Source organism: Manis javanica, chromosome 2 (genome assembly GCF_040802235.1).
Source record: "Manis javanica isolate MJ-LG chromosome 2, MJ_LKY, whole genome shotgun sequence".
NCBI classification, from domain to species: Eukaryota; Metazoa; Chordata; class Mammalia; order Pholidota; family Manidae; genus Manis; species Manis javanica.
This window is the reverse complement of record NC_133157.1, coordinates 165,628,735-165,644,358: the sequence shown is the minus strand read 5'-3', so window position 1 is coordinate 165,644,358 and position 15,624 is coordinate 165,628,735. Positions and strand designations below refer to the sequence as shown.

The 15,624-nt window shown below is 40.9% G+C and overlaps 1 protein-coding gene and 1 long non-coding RNA gene across 10 annotated transcripts in view; one reads left to right on the top strand and one right to left on the bottom strand.

Moving 5' to 3' along the window:
• LOC118968293 (uncharacterized) overlaps window positions 1-15,624 on the bottom strand; it is a 72,013-nt gene that overhangs the window by 26,015 nt on the left and 30,374 nt on the right. The window lies entirely within an intron of this gene.
• The window catches only part of IL7 (interleukin 7), a 39,762-nt gene continuing 38,267 nt past the window's right edge, over window positions 14,130-15,624 (top strand). For 7 of the 9 annotated variants that reach the window (XR_012128284.1, XR_001853544.3, XR_001853542.3 and 4 more), the window contains exon 1: window positions 14,130-14,610. Coding sequence is in view for 4 of the 9 variants with exons in the window: in XM_073229744.1 (XP_073085845.1) it covers window positions 14,601-14,610 (10 nt within the window). In the remaining 5 variants the exon portion in view is untranslated. Of the gene's footprint in view, window positions 15,380-15,624 lie in introns of all 9 variants that reach the window. The other 2 variants (XR_012128281.1, XR_012128282.1) reach the window with 1 other exon arrangement.

Here is a 15,624-nt window from a genome sequence, read left to right as displayed (position 1 = left end):
GTGCAATGGTTAGATGGAGTTTTAACTTTTAAATTTTTGCATGTCTCCATTTATTAAATATGTATACTTCACATTCCATTTTTATAATCTAAAAAAGGTAGTTTTAGACAGCAGTAGCAGCAACTAGACAACTAGTTCACTAATGACCTAGGACATGGTAGATAGAAGGTGGGTGCAATGGAATAAAGAATGAATAGGAGTGGAAACAGTGTCAACTACTCAATTACTCAGAATGAGTCAATTACAAGAGAAAGGAAGGAGAAAGGAGAAATTAGACGCAGACAGCCCAGGAACCCAGACAACTCAGTTCTCCAGGCAGGTCGGCCAGAGCTTTGCTGCGGGCCTTGCGCACTCCGTGGGATGCTTCTGACTGATGTCCATGTGACTCACTCAATCACCTTTCGGTCTTTGTTCAAATTTCACCTTCCCACTGAAGCCTATTTAAAATCACAACCCTCTTCCCCAACACCCGCATTTCCCTCCACAGATAGAAATCTCCCACCCTGATCGTACTGTTTTTTCAAAGACCTTAGTTAGGCTAAAAAGTCTAACATTCTTTATACTTCATTACTTCTGATTGTTTATTATCTATCTCCTCCCCTAGAATGTAAGCTCAGTTGAAAAGAAATTATTTTTGTCTGTTCTGTACACTGATATATTCCAAGCACCTAGAACAGTGTATGGCACAGAGTGTTATTTGATTACTATATGTTGAATTAAAAGAAAGATTATTTAGGGTTGGAAGACACTGGAGCACATTTAGATGCTGACCTTGACTTTTCCCAGGAAGAATGATAAGCCTGATTAATTAAGTTCAGGATGAAGCAATCGTTATGAGATTTCCTCAGTATCTTCCTGGGAAATATATAGTACATATGCAGTAACAAGCAGATGAAAGCTGTTCAGGACATTTTATATGCCAATGAAAGAGTGTCACTGATAACTATTATGTGTACTTGCTATTTGGCTTTTATTTCTGGTAACATAAAATGCACTACTAGAAGAAACAGCTACACAAAATTTTGTTGGTGTATTTTCATTGGAAGAAACTCTTTGTCTTGGCAACAATACATTTCAGAAATGTATTGAGCTGGAACTTACTCTCATGGAAAAGCAAAGGTCCAGTTAATTCCATTTGCTGATATGGTACACTGAATTAATTGTACCTGCACAACAGGAAAGGTACCAAAAAATAACTGCCAGAAAGTCTACTTGCAAGAACAAGTTTGTGATGAAGTTTATTTCCTTTTACAGCTTAATATTCAATAAAGATTTACCAGGAGGAAGCAAAGAAGGAATTGTGCTAAGTCAAATTCAAGCCAACAAAACAAATATTTATTAAGGGCATTAAAAGACCTGGGGAAAATTAAAGCCATAAAGAAGATAGTCGTCTCAATCAAGATTAACACAAAGTAACTATCACAGTAACAACAGCAGAAGTATGCATTTCATCTTCTCCTTATCTCCTCACACTCTTTTCTACATTCAGCCTTCTGAGATTTCCTTGGGCCTCTAGCCCTTCTTTGACTCTTGAGAGTGATTCTTATGGCTCCTGAGAGCCCTCAGTTTTGTTGTTTTGTTTCGGTTCTTTCTGGATTTTTAAAGTCACCAATTTAAATCTGGCTGTTGGAGAATGCCTACAAAACCCTCCAGCCTCAGAGGATCTCATTGTCAGATGGTCAATGGACCAGTACACATAGTATTAATTTTGTCTTGTGTTTTGGTTAGGGCTCATTGTAGGCTACTTGGACTATGTATATAAAGTGAAAACATATATGCCTAAAAGCTTAAAATATAAAATCAAATAGCTTAATGCATAGAGAAACACTTATATTTGTTAAATTGCCCTAATTTCACAAAGTGTACACGAGAATAAAAAGTTATGATATGGGTTAGTTTGGAATTAGAACTAAAGAGTCCTCATTTTCCTAATCTGTTTGTTTTAATTTGTTTTAATCTGTTTGTTCTAATTCAGTATGTTTTATTGTTGAAATATAGCCCCTGTTATCAATCTACAGGTCTCAGAAAATAAAAATTATCCAGAATATTATTTGGAAAGGAGGGAAATAACAAGAAATAGACAATTTTACATTTCAATGGTAAAAACAAGGTCTTACCTAGGACAGATGAGGAAAAAAAGTGTTGGTCAAAAAAAAAGGCATAAGGAAGACATGATTAGAAAACTTGATAGTTAAACATTAGGGAGAACTGCTAACAGACTGAAAGAAACAAGGAAATCAAAGCACGTATCTGCCATTGCACAGGGTATGTTACTCAGGACACTCCTTTCTATTGTTTGAAGAAATCATTGTCTGATACACCAAACTCAATAGCTCAGTGTTTTGATCTCTTGAAAACTTTCATTCTTGTGTTTTTTTCTCATCAAGGTGTATATGTCACTACCAGCTGATATATTAAAGTTTTAGACAAGTACATTAATTTAGACAAGCAAGTTCCAGGCATTTGGTATGCCAGGTAAGTGACACACTATTAGCATAGAGCAATGGCTGATACCCTAAGAACTTGGGGGAAATACAAGATCTTTTCAGATTACTACTTACTGACCTCATTACTACTGTGATACACTTAATTATTCCATGTCTTATACAAGTTAACGGATGTTCTGAGAGTCCAAACACAGTTTAAGGCAATGATGAATGGGCTGGAATAAACCTGGCTTGCCTGAGAAGAAGTAGATTGGACTGATTTTCAAATTTAACAGTAAAAAGACTTAAATAGAAAAACCCTCCATATTAGGAAAAGAAGTCTAATTTATATTAAGTATAAGAATAATAAAGAAGTCTAATCTATATAATATGAGAATTAAATATGATATCGATATGTCTATGGGAACCTTAGACATATTACTATCAGTCAGTAATTGGTACTATAACATTCCTGGATGTTACCACAGGTTCCCAGAGCACCAGTTCTCTGTGAGAACATGTCAAGGCCTGTGCAGTCTGGTATCTCCCTTTTCCATGAGTAATAATTGGGGAAAATCTGCAGCTTGTAAGGAATTCTGTTAAAAAAATTCTAGGCTGGATAAGACACTGTCACTGTTGTCCAAGAAATCGTAACAAAAATTTTACATCTTCACATAGTAACTGGATAATATTAAGGGAGTCTTTCCAGGCACTTTAAGGCAATAAAGTAAAATATTATTCCATTTTCTTCTAAAAATTTGCATGAAAAACATTGTCACAGGTATAATTTTCTCTAATTGTCTATAAAGGCAACAGTTAAAAGTGTAGTCCCTCCAAAATTTAGTATGTAAAAGAAACCTGTGATTGTCAACAATTTTGTATTAGTATACAAAAGGGTTGGATAATACTAACTACATAAGCTACAGATGCTCTCTCTGAAGGGCAACTGGGAAATATTTTTCTCTTAGACAAGCCAAAACTCGATCCAGAAGTAGATAAGTGAGCATCACAGGGAACATTTCAATAAGGAAAAGAAAATTAGACACTAGATTTGTAGTGGATTCTGATTGCTTAGGATTATAGAATTGAAATACTAAAATGAAAAAGAAATGAAGGGAGCAAAAGAAAAAAAAAATCAGATAATTCCATCCTTTCTTACTTCAGGAGAACCTGATTTATATGAAAACTTCTATTATGCTTCACATGCCTTTCAACCCACCACCCTGATTCCTTTTATCTTTACCATACACCTTTAAAAAGTTGTCTCCTCTCACTATATTTATATCTTCCCTTATATCCACACACTGGAATCTATACTGTGGTCAACTATTGTCATGAGGACCGTGGACAATCTCTACTCTACCAAATTCAGTGGATGCACTTTTCAATCTTCATCTTGTTCAATCTCTTTGTGATATTTGAAAATACTGACTACCTAATCCATTTTGAAATTCTGCCCTCTTTTGCTTTCTGGAACACTGATTTTTGCCTCTCCTACTTTCCTGCCCATTACTTGTCACTGTGTTAGTGGGCACTCATTTCCCATCCTCCCCTAATGTCCATGTCTCAAGTTCTCTCCTGGCATTGGTTCTCTTGGTCTTCTCTCTTCTAAGGTATAGATGTGTAATTTCATTCATTTCCAAGATGCAAGCAATCATTGATATACTGACATAAACATTTCCACCAGTGTCCCTGATATTTTGATGTGGTCATTATGGTCATTTTGATTTAGCGTTCAGAAGAAACCTTTTTATTTTCACTTTGTAATACTTGTAATAGCAGTCTCATCCTATACTTGGGCTGCTTCCCATGAAATTCAGTATGTTTTATTGTTGAAATATAGCCCCTGTTATCAAGAAAAAAATGGTTCATATACTGTTTAAAAGTTAGTTTCTAGAAAGCAGTAGAATTCACCAATCCCTTTATGAAGCTAAGGAAATCTGACAAAAATACCCAAGCTCAGTTGAATATAATAAGAAGAACAAACATATACCAATTGTGAATGTAATTGCCAAATTTGAAGTCGAATATTAGCAACTTGAATTTAGCACCATGGTAAATTTTTGGTTTATTCAGGAATGCAAAAACAGAAAAACATGACTATGTAAACATATGCTCAGTAGTCATTTGATAAAATTTAATATGCATCCTCAATGCCAGGCTTGAAAATCAAACAGATTTGATTTAGAATTATAGGTTATTCACTTTTAGCTATTTTGCCATTGGACCTTTTTGGACCTTAACCTTTTTGGACCCTACTTTCACTGATTTTTAAAGTGGGTCTAGATTGCCTTAAACCCATGGTTTGAAATACATTTCCTCCTTTCTTTTTCATAATATTCTTGATTCTTGAAATTACACAAGACTGATACTACCTCGAAGACATGGTATGTGTGAGTGTGCATGACTGGTTACAGAATTTGCACGGCCTACTGCAAAGTGAAAATGAGAGTCTCCATGTCCAAAAATAACTATGAATTTCAAGACAGTGACAGTAGAGCATTAAAGCAAGCACAGAGCCCTTCTAAACACAAGCCCCTGCACTACTATACAGAATGCATGCCCATAAAGAAGTGGATTTTGTGTGTGTCTGTGTGTGTCTGTGTGTGTGTGAGTTTGAAATATGTTGAAGAGTACACCTAGAAAATTAAGGCGTGGGACCTTCAGAAAATATCCATAGACAGAAAGACAGCTAACATTTGGATCTCAGACTATAAAAATAGTCACACTAAATTGGGTAAAAATAGTTCAGATAATTAAGCAAGATAATATTTCTATGTAACCAGTAACAGACTCTTTTGATTAAAGATTGTAGAACATCAGAAAGACATTGGTTAACCTTTAACAATTCTCTCAGTTGTCATTCATATTTCAATGTTTTTCTACTACATAGTACTAATCATTCTGAGAATGCTGTCCCTCTTAATATTTATTGGGTATAATTCATAAACTATATGCTATTTTGTTTCCATGTTGACTTTTTTGCGCAGTTCATTGAGTCTGAGTGAACATAATAGTAATCACTCCATTTCTCTAATCATAAGACATTCACATATAAAAATTCACAAAACAGGGTGGAGCCAAGATGGCGGCATGACTAGGACAGTCGGAATCTCCTCCCAAAAACATATGTATTTTTGAAAATACAACAAATACAACTAATCCTAAAAGAGAGACCAGAAGACACAGGACAATAGCCAGACTACATCCACAAGTGCAAGAGCCCAGTGCCTGGTGAAAGGGGTAAGATACAAGCCCCAGCCCAGCGGGAAACAAGCACCTCTCACCCTAGCTCCTGGCAGGAGGAGAGGAGTCAGAGCGGGGAGGGAGAGGGAGCCCAGGACTGTTAAACACCCAGCCCACCCATCTGCACCAGAGCACAGACACAATGCATGCGTGGAGACCTGGAAACTAAGGAAACAGGGCAGCAAGACCTCTGAGCGGGTCCCGAAGCTGATGCCCCTGTGACAAAGAAGAGCAAGTGCTTTTTGAAAGTCTTAAAGGGACAGGCACACAACAGCTGGACGGAAACAACCGAAGCCACAGTCCAGTAGCTGGAAATTGCAGGGCACTCCAGGTGCACTAAACCCCTGGACAACAGCTCTGACACCCCTCACGGAGGTAATCTGCCAAACAGCCCCCTGTCCTTTACCCCTCTGGGGCCCAGCCATAGCAGAGAAGCAGCCTGAGGCTGGCCACGCCCTCAGCAAGGGAGCTTCCTCCATACTGGCCCGGCAAGACACAAAGACCCAGTCTACACGCAATTGCCCAACACAAGCCACTAGGGGTCGCAGTTCTCCCAATAAAGGAAGGCCACTAGCAAGTGGAAAGTTTGGCTCTCCCAGCTGACAGTCAATAGCACATATCAACATGAAAAGGCAAAAAAATATGATCCAGAGAAGACTAACCCAGACAGCTTCAGCATCTGCTACATTTTCCCCTGAGAAGGAACATGGGGAGATAGTTTTAACCAGTCTTTCTGAAAAAGAATTCAAAACAAAAGTCATAACCATGCTGACGGACTTGCAGAGAAATATTCAAGAACTAAGGAAGGAGAATACAGAAATAAAAAAAGCTCTGGAAGGACTTCAAAACAGAATGGATGAGATGCAAGAGACCATTAATGGACTAGAAAACAGACAACAGAAATGCAGAGAAGCTGATGCAGAGAGAGATAAAAGGATCTCCAGGAATGAAAGAATTATACGAGAGCTGAGTGACCAATCGAACTGGAACAATATCCGCATTATAGGGATACCAGAAGAAGAAGAAGAGAGAAAAAGGGATAGAAAGTGTCTTTGAAGAAATAATTGCTGAAAACTTCCCCAAACTTGGGGAGGAAATGGCCTCTCAGACCACAGAGGTACACAGAACTCCCATGACAAGGGATCCAAGGAGGGCAAAACCAAGACACATAATAATTAAAATGGCAAAGATCAAAGACAAGGACAAAGTACTAAAGGCAGCCAGAGAGAAAAAAATGGTCATCTACAAAGGAAAACCCATCAGGCTATCATCAGACTACTCAAAAGAAACCCTACAGGCCAGAAGAGAATGGCATGATATACTTAATGCAATGAAACAGAAGGGCCTCGAACCAAGACTTCTGTATCCAGCACGATTATCATTTAAATATGAAGGAGGGATTAAACAATTCCCAGACAAGCAAAAGTTGAGGGAATTTGCCTCCCACAAACCACCTCTACAAGGCATCTTACAGGGACTGCTCTAGATGGGAGCACTCCTAAAAAGAGCACAGAACAAAACTCCCAACATATGAAGAAGGGAGGAGGAGGAATAAGAAGGGAGAGAAATAAAGAATCATCAGACTGTGTTTATAATAGCTCAACAAGTAAGTTAAGTTAGACAGTAAGATAGTAAAGAAGCTTTGGTAACCACAAACTTAAAGCCTGCAATGCAATAAGTACATATCTCTCAATAGTCACCCTAAATGTAAATGGACTGAATACACCAATCAAAAGATACAGAGTAATAGAATGGATAAAAAAGCAAGATCCATCTATATGCTGCTTACAAGAGACTCACCTCAAACCCAAAGACATGCACAGACTTAAAGTCAAGGGATGGAAAAAGATATTTCATGCAAACAACAGGGAGAAAAAAGCAGGTGTTGCAATACTAGTATCAGACAAAACAGACTTCAAAATAAAGAAAGTAACAAAAGATAAAGAAGGACATTACATAATGATAAAGGGCTCAGTCCAACAAGAGGATATAACCATTATAAATATATATGCACCCAATACAGGAGCACAAACATATGTGAAACAAATACTAACAGAACTAAAGGAGGAAATAGAATGCAATGCATTCATTCTGGGAGACTTCAACACACCACTCACTCCAAAGGACAGATCCACCAGACAGAAAATAAGTAAGGACACAGAGGCACTGAACAACACACTAGAACAGATGGATCTAACAGACATCTACAGAACTCTACATCCAAAAGCAACAGGATACACATTCTTCTCAAGTGCACATGGAACATTCTCCAGAATAGACCACATACTAGGCCACAAAAAGAGCCTCAGTAAATTCAAAAAGATTGAAATCCTACCAACCAACTTTTCAGACCACAAAGGCATAAAACTAGAAACAAATTGTACAAAGAAAGCAAAAAGGCTCACAAACACATGGAGGCTTAACAACACGCTCCTAAATAATCAATGGATCAATGACCAAATGAAAATGGAGATCCAGCAATTTATGGAAACAAATGACAACAACAACACAAAACCCCAACTACCATGGGATACAGCAAAAGCATTCTTAAGAGGAAAGTATATAGCAATCCAGGCATATTTAAAGAAGGCAGAACAATCCCAAATGAATGGTCTAATGTCACAATTATTGAAATTGGAAAAAGAAGAACAAATGAGGCCTAAGGTGAGCAGAAGGAGGGACATAATAAAGATCAGAGAAGAAATAAATAAAATTGAGAAGAATAAAACAATAGCAAAAATCAATGAAACCAAGAGCTGGTTCTTCGAGAAAATAAACAAAACAGATAAGACTCCAAATAGCTAAAGCAATCCTGAGAAGGAAGAATAAAGTTGGGGGGATCTCACTCCCCAACTTCAAGCTCTACTACAAAGCCACAGTAATCAACACAATTTGGTACTGGCACAAGAACAGAGCCACAGACCAGTGGAACAGACTAGAGACTCCAGACATTAACCCAAACATATATGGTCAATTAATATTTGATAAAGGAGCCATGGACATACAATGGCAAAATGACAGTCTCATCAACAGATAGTGCTGGCAAAACTGGATAGCTACATGTAGTAGAATGAAATTAGACCATTGTCTAACCCCATATACAAAAGTAAATTCAAAATGGATCAAAGACCTGAATGTAAGTCATGAAACCATTAAACTCTTGGAAAAAAACATAGGCAAAAACCTCTTAGACATAAACATGAGTGACCTATTCTTGAACATATCTCCCCAGGCAAGGAAAACAACAGCAAAAATGAACAAGTGGGACTATATTAAGCTGAAAAGCTTCTGTACAGCAAAAGACACCATCAATAAACAAAAAGGAACCCTACAGTATGGGAGAATATATTTGTAAATGACAGATCTGATAAAGGCTTGACATCCAAAATATATAAAGAGCTCACATGCCTCAACAAACAAAAACCAAATAATCCAATTAAGTAATGGGCAGAGGAACTGGACACAGTTCTCCAAAAAAGAAATACAGATGGCCAACAGACACATGAAAAGATGCTCCACATCGCTAATTATCAGAGAAATGCAGATTAACACTACAATGAGGTATCACCTCACAGCAGTAAGGATGGCTAACATCCAAAAGACAAACAACAACAAATGTTGGCGAGGCTGTGGAGAAAGGGGAACCCTCCTACACTGCTGGTGGGAATGTAAATTAGTTCAACCATTGTGGAAAGCAGTATGGAGGTTCCTCAAAATGCTCAAAACAGACTTACCATTTGACCCAGGAATTCCACTCCTAGGTATTTACCCTAAGAACGCAACAGTCAAGTTTGAAAAAGACAGATGCACCCCTATGTTTATCATGGCACTATTTACAATAGCCAAGAATTGGAAGCAACCTAAATGTCCATCAGTAGATGAATGCATAAAGATGTGGTACATATACACAATGGAATATTACTCAGCCATAAGAAGAGGGCAAATCCTACCATTTGCAGCGACATGGATGGAGCTGGAGGGTATTATGCTCAGTGAAATAAGCCAAGCAGAGAAAGAGAAATACCACATGATTTCACTCATCTGTGGAGCATAAGAACAAAGGAAAAACTGAAAGAACAAAACAGCAGCAGAATCACAGAACCCAAGAATGGACTAACAGGTACCAAAGGGAAAGGGACTGGGGAGGATGGGTGGGTAGGGAGGGATAAGGGGGGCGAGAAGAAGGGGGATATTAAGATTAGCATGCATAATGGGGGGCTGGGAGAAAGGGGAGGGCTGTACAGCACAGAGAGGACAAGTGGTGATTCTGTGGCATTTTGCTATGCTGATGGACGGTGACTGTAGGGGTGTTTGTGGGGGGGACCTGGTATAGGGGAGAGCCTAGAAGACATAATATTCTTCATGTAAGTGTAGATTAATGATAACAAAAAAAAAAGAAAGAAAAGGGGGATTACTCCCTGATAGGATAAAACTAACTGTTAATCAACGATTAATGCATGCTTTAAATATCCTTAATTTTGATCTCTTAAAGGGTGTCAGATGATTGGCTATGGAGGTACATTTTTCTGATAATATTCCTTTCTCTTAAAAAAAAAAAAGCAGTTCCTGTGTGGTGATCTCCAATGAGTTCTACACAATGGTATAAAGGGCATATCAAAGTGTGGGCAAAGGGTCTGTTTGTGTTTATACAGAGGATCAAAGCCTAATTTGGCTACCCAGAAAATGAACTAAGATACCATATGAAGAACTTTCAACATGAGCACTCTCTGGAAGAGTCATACCAGAAGATGATCATCAAAAAACCTTAACAAAGATCCAGGCGCTGCTACAGTTGTAGCTGCATTCATCCCACCGGTTCCTGGACTTGCCATGGGAATGAAGAAGGAGATATCTAAGCTGGCTTGTGCATACAGTAAAACAACAAATTTGACTGGATCTATACTGTTGGAACTCAACCAAGAATTAGGAGAAGTGCAAGTTGTAGCGCTCCAAAATCTTACAACTACAGACTATCTACTGTTAAAAGAACATATGGGATGTGAACAGTTCCCAGGAATGGGTTGTTTTAATTTGTCTGATTTCTCTCAGACTGTTCAAGTTCAGTTGGACATTATTCATCATATCATAGATAAATTTTCACAAATGCCTAGGGTGCCTAACTGGTTTTCTTGGTTTCATTGGAGATGGCTGGTAATTATAGGTCTGCTTTGGTTATGTAACTGTATTCCTATTATGTTAATGTGTGTGCACAATTTAATTAGTAGTTTAAAACCTATACATGCTTAAGTTACTCTAGAAGAAGATTTGTCAAAGAAATAGTCAATCTTCCCATGTTTTCTTCTGTCTGCTACTTCTATAGCTTTTCTTCTTCTTTCCTAATTACAATCCTTAAATAGAATTCGTGCCTCATATCGAATTTACCGAGTATCGTAATTCTTTCAAGTGGTAAAGATACCTCAAGACAAATGCTGGGCATAGAAGCCACAGGGCATATATCTGCAAAGAAGTAAAAAGCTAACCTTTTCAAAAAATATGGCTTCTCTCTCACTTACCAACTTTACATTTCCCTGTATGGCCCCGGAAGATGACTGGTTAGCCAGAGACAGGTAAGATTCCTCAAGGGAGGAACAACCTAAGACAGGCACAGTCGCAGGGGGGCCATCAGGTGAGAATTTGGGGATCAACAGAGGTGAGGCTCAGAACCTCCCCCCACCTGTTTTGGGAGAAATCTTCTGCATCCGTGGATGTTTTACTGCCCTTGTCTATCTTGGATTAACACTTAGTCTACAGGCACACACCTGATCATCTACATTTGCTCTCTTACAACACTGAACTATGTTTTCTACCTTTATCTTGCATCTACCTACCACTTCAGCATTTTATTAAAAAAATAATAATAATAATAATAAGGGAGAAATGTGGAATTCACATATAAATCAAGTATAAAAATCAAACGAATATTCATATTTGACCTGATTGTTTATAGTTCATAATGTGTGATCAAAACTGAAAGTTTCTGTGATGACTGCCCTTGTAGTGTTCACCATGTAAGAACTTATTCACTATGTAAGAATTTGTTCACCATTTTAGAACTTGTTCGTTATGCTTCAGAAGATTGGAGACTGATGAGAATTAGGCTGGGAGTGGATTAATGATTGTGCATTGAGCATTGAGTCCCCTATACAGAATTTTATTGTTGTTAACAACCATTTGATCAATAAATATGAGAGATGCCCTCTCAAAAAAAAATTCACAAAACATTTCATCTCTGTCCATCTGTCCTATGAAAAATTATATTCATTTATCAAAATAACAACCACAAATTAAGACTTCATGTTTGAACTTTTTCCAAAAGGCATTATTTCTATCATAGAAAAATAATAGCTAGATGTGGTTAGAATGTGCCCATTTTCTTATAACAGTAAAAGTTCCTAAGGCTTTATGAATATTCAGATTGATTCTTCACATTTGGGGGTCAGAGTCCAGTGAGGAATTTACATCTCTCCTGGAGCTCTGAACAATTTCCCCTCATGCTTCCCAAAATCTCACTTAGGCACAAGCCCTTATTCTGCAGATTTAATGGTGATTGAATGAAAAAGGAAGACAAACTTCCTCTAGAGCAACTTACTGATGGATGTTCTTTTATCTGTCCCTGAAAAGCAAAAAAAAAGAGCAGGCTATGTGCAGTTCCAGACCTGAGTGCTGCTATCAGGGATTTTAAGTAAATAAAGAACCACCGTAAGTGTGTTTAGTTACACAATTCATTTTTAAAAAGTCACTTTAGCCTACTGTTTCTCCACACCCAACCTCCCAGTCTAGAGCCCAGTCAAATGGAAACACTTGGCTTTTCCCACCTTGTCTGTCCCCTGTCCTCACTGGCTTCCCTCACTCTCTTCCTCTCACCTGTTTCCTCCTGCCTTCACATACTTTCTCCTTCACCCAAGTTCCCACTTATGCAGTCTCACTCAATCGTTTTCTCACTTTCCGTCACTCAGCACTACTTTCTGAATGCCTGTGTGCTAATACATTCTAAGTGGAAGCAGGCTTGACTGGACACAGGGAAGGAAAAGGCCAGTGTGGCTGGAGCATAGTGAAATGGGTACAGGAGAGGGTCAGAGAGGGCAGCAGGGCCCAGATCACCCAGGGCCTTGAAGGCCTGGTATGAGGGGGAGGTGGCCAGGGGGTAGTCACAGAGGGTGGTAGGTATAAATCAGGTATCCTCCTGCTCTGAGGGGAATGAAGATTTGTGGGCAAGAGTGACAGCTGGAAGAACCCCTAGCTCACTGGGTTTTAATGGCCTGTCAGTAGGCAACCCAGATTGGACAGATTTACTTTAGAGGTAGAGCTGACGAAATTGGATGGATTTGGATGTGGGAAGTGAGAGTAAAAGAGGAATCAGAGATGCAAGTTTCAGGCTTGAGCAACTCACTCTTTATTGTTACTCTCTTTCTCCCTTCTTTCTTTTCCTCTTTGTTCAAGCTACAACGGAATCTACAATGTTCACTCTCATCCTTACCTTGGTTTCTGCTTGGATCTCAATTTAGAACTCACAACTTACAGAAACCTTTCCTGAGGTCCCCACACTGGGGCAAAGACACACCCACATGATACAGGATGCTGTTTTCCTCCTGACATCAATTTCTACATTATTCACCAGGACTTCTAACAAAGGAGCTGCAAGCATGGGCTCTAGAGACAGAACTGGGCAGGTTTGTGTCCACTTTGCTACTAGGTAGCTAAGTGAACTCTGGCCAGTTACTTAAGGAAATCTGTCCCCACATCTGTGAAGTGCAAATAAGAAAACTGTCTACACTACAGGAAATTTTACACGAGATGATGTATCCAAACCTTAGCACTATACTAGCAGAGAACTAATGATAGATAAAGGCAGCTGCTTTTACTTTACATCACCCACCTTCATTTAAGCAGGGTTTCTGCAAAGTATCATAGAACAAACTATGACAGGAAATACCTAAATAATTTAGGCCTAGAAAAAAATGAACCCCTGAAGAAACACACAGTCAAAATGGATAGACTGATTTATTAGCCAGTTCAGAAAAATGAACACGTGGAAATGATAATTTCTAAGTATTAGAGTCAGTCTCCCTTTCCTCCACCTAATTTGGGATTTGATTTTCACGTCCAAAGATACCACTTACCAGATTAGGTGAACCCACACGATTATTTTTTCTTTGAGGTCTCACCTGGGCAAGTGCACGCACAAAAGACAGAACAGAAAGAGACTGATTACAGAGGTTGGAGGGGCTGAGGGTGTGACCATCCTTAATCATTCTTTACTTCCTTTTTTTTTCACAAGATGGTTTGGCATCATCCACCACATCCGCGGCAAAAGCTGCAACGCCTCTTGCGCGGCGTCGGGTTGCAATAGCCCAGTTTGCGCCCTACACATCTGTAGCTTCCGTGGACACATTAGGAACCTATGCTTTTAGCTCCCAGTCGCCTAGCTTTGCCAAGGCGGTTAGAGGTCATCCGGAGTCTTTCGCCTCGAGTTGCTCGGATTCAGCAGGCCAGCTTGTTCCTTCCTTGGCGGTGCGTTATAAATTCGCGCCCTCCTCTGGTCCTGGTCCAGGTGCACAGGAAGTGCTAGGGGAGGACGCAGGTGCCCAGGAGAGGGGGGGCGGTGAAGGCGCCCGGTGATGAACCCGAAGATTGAACCTGCAGACCAGGCACAAAGCAGAAACTGAAAGTACACTGCCGGCTGATCCTACGGAAGTTATGGGAAAGGCAAAGCGCAGAGCCGGGCGGTGGTGTGTGCCGCCCCCGTTGGGATGGATGAAGCAGCAGGCGCGGTGTGGGTAAGAGGAACCAGCGGCAGAGAGGGCCCTACACGGCACCGGCTCGCGGCGGCTCGGCGGCAGACCAGGGCCCTGGCGGTGACCATGGGCGGTGAGAGCTTGCTCCTGAGGCCGCTGCGGTCATCATGACCACGCCCGCCTCCCGCAGACCATGTTCCATGGTAAGCGCTCCTCTCCCGGGCGCCTAAGTTGGCGCGCCCGGCACGCCGGGGGACTCCGGGGCGCGTTGCCCGGGCCCGCGCCCAGGCACGTCCGGGAACAGCGGGCCTTGCACTTTGGACCAGCCCAGAGCACTGACTCTCCCGCAGGCAGCCGGCAGCCGCGCCCGAGTACCCTGGCCCATTGCCACTTGCACTCGGGGCTGCGCGCCTGGCAGGCTGCGAGGACAGTCCCCGACGCCTGCTTTCTGTCCGGAGACCGAGCGCCGCAGTTCCCGCGCCGCTCCGCGCAGGCAGCCCGCAGCCGGGTCGCAGAGGCAGCCAATGGCTTTCCGTCAGTCTTCCCTAGCCAGCTCTGCCCTGTCAACCCGGCGCCCAAGTCGCCCTCCCGTGCCTCTGGCCCCGCCGAATTCCTCACAGGCGCCCGGGATCCGCGAAGTCTTGTAGCCCCGAACTCCCCAGAGAAGTGAAAGAGAAGCTCCCACGGGACGCGCTCTTAAACCCGAAGGGGCCAGGGCTCTGGAAAACCCCGTTTCCACCCCTCAGCCGCGCTGGGGAGTTTCCGACTGGGGCTGTACCTTGTGTCTTTTGCTGGGAACCCAAGTCCGTGGGCTGGCCTCTGAAGAAGGCCTCGGATTTTTCATTTTTCCTGTTTGGGTGCTCCTGGGAGGCAGGATAGCACGGGCATAACTGAATTGTAGACCTTTGCTAAGATCGAATATATTTTATTTGTGCGGAATATGGATTTAAAATGGACAAGGGCAGAGTTGAGGTGAGCTGGATTCCTTTGGCACCATATGGCCAATATAAAGGGCCAAAAAGTTTACTGGAAGAAAAAAAATGGGGAAGAGACGCGATGAGAGTGAATCATTTGAGGGAAACTGGAATGCTTTGTAGCAAATACTCCCACTACAAAACCAGCCGGGAGGAGAAGGGTGCGAGGAAAGGGAGCAGATTTTTCTGGGGTTTGATGCCTGCTCTTTGCGCTTTCCTGGCTGCACCGTTAGATCAACAGAG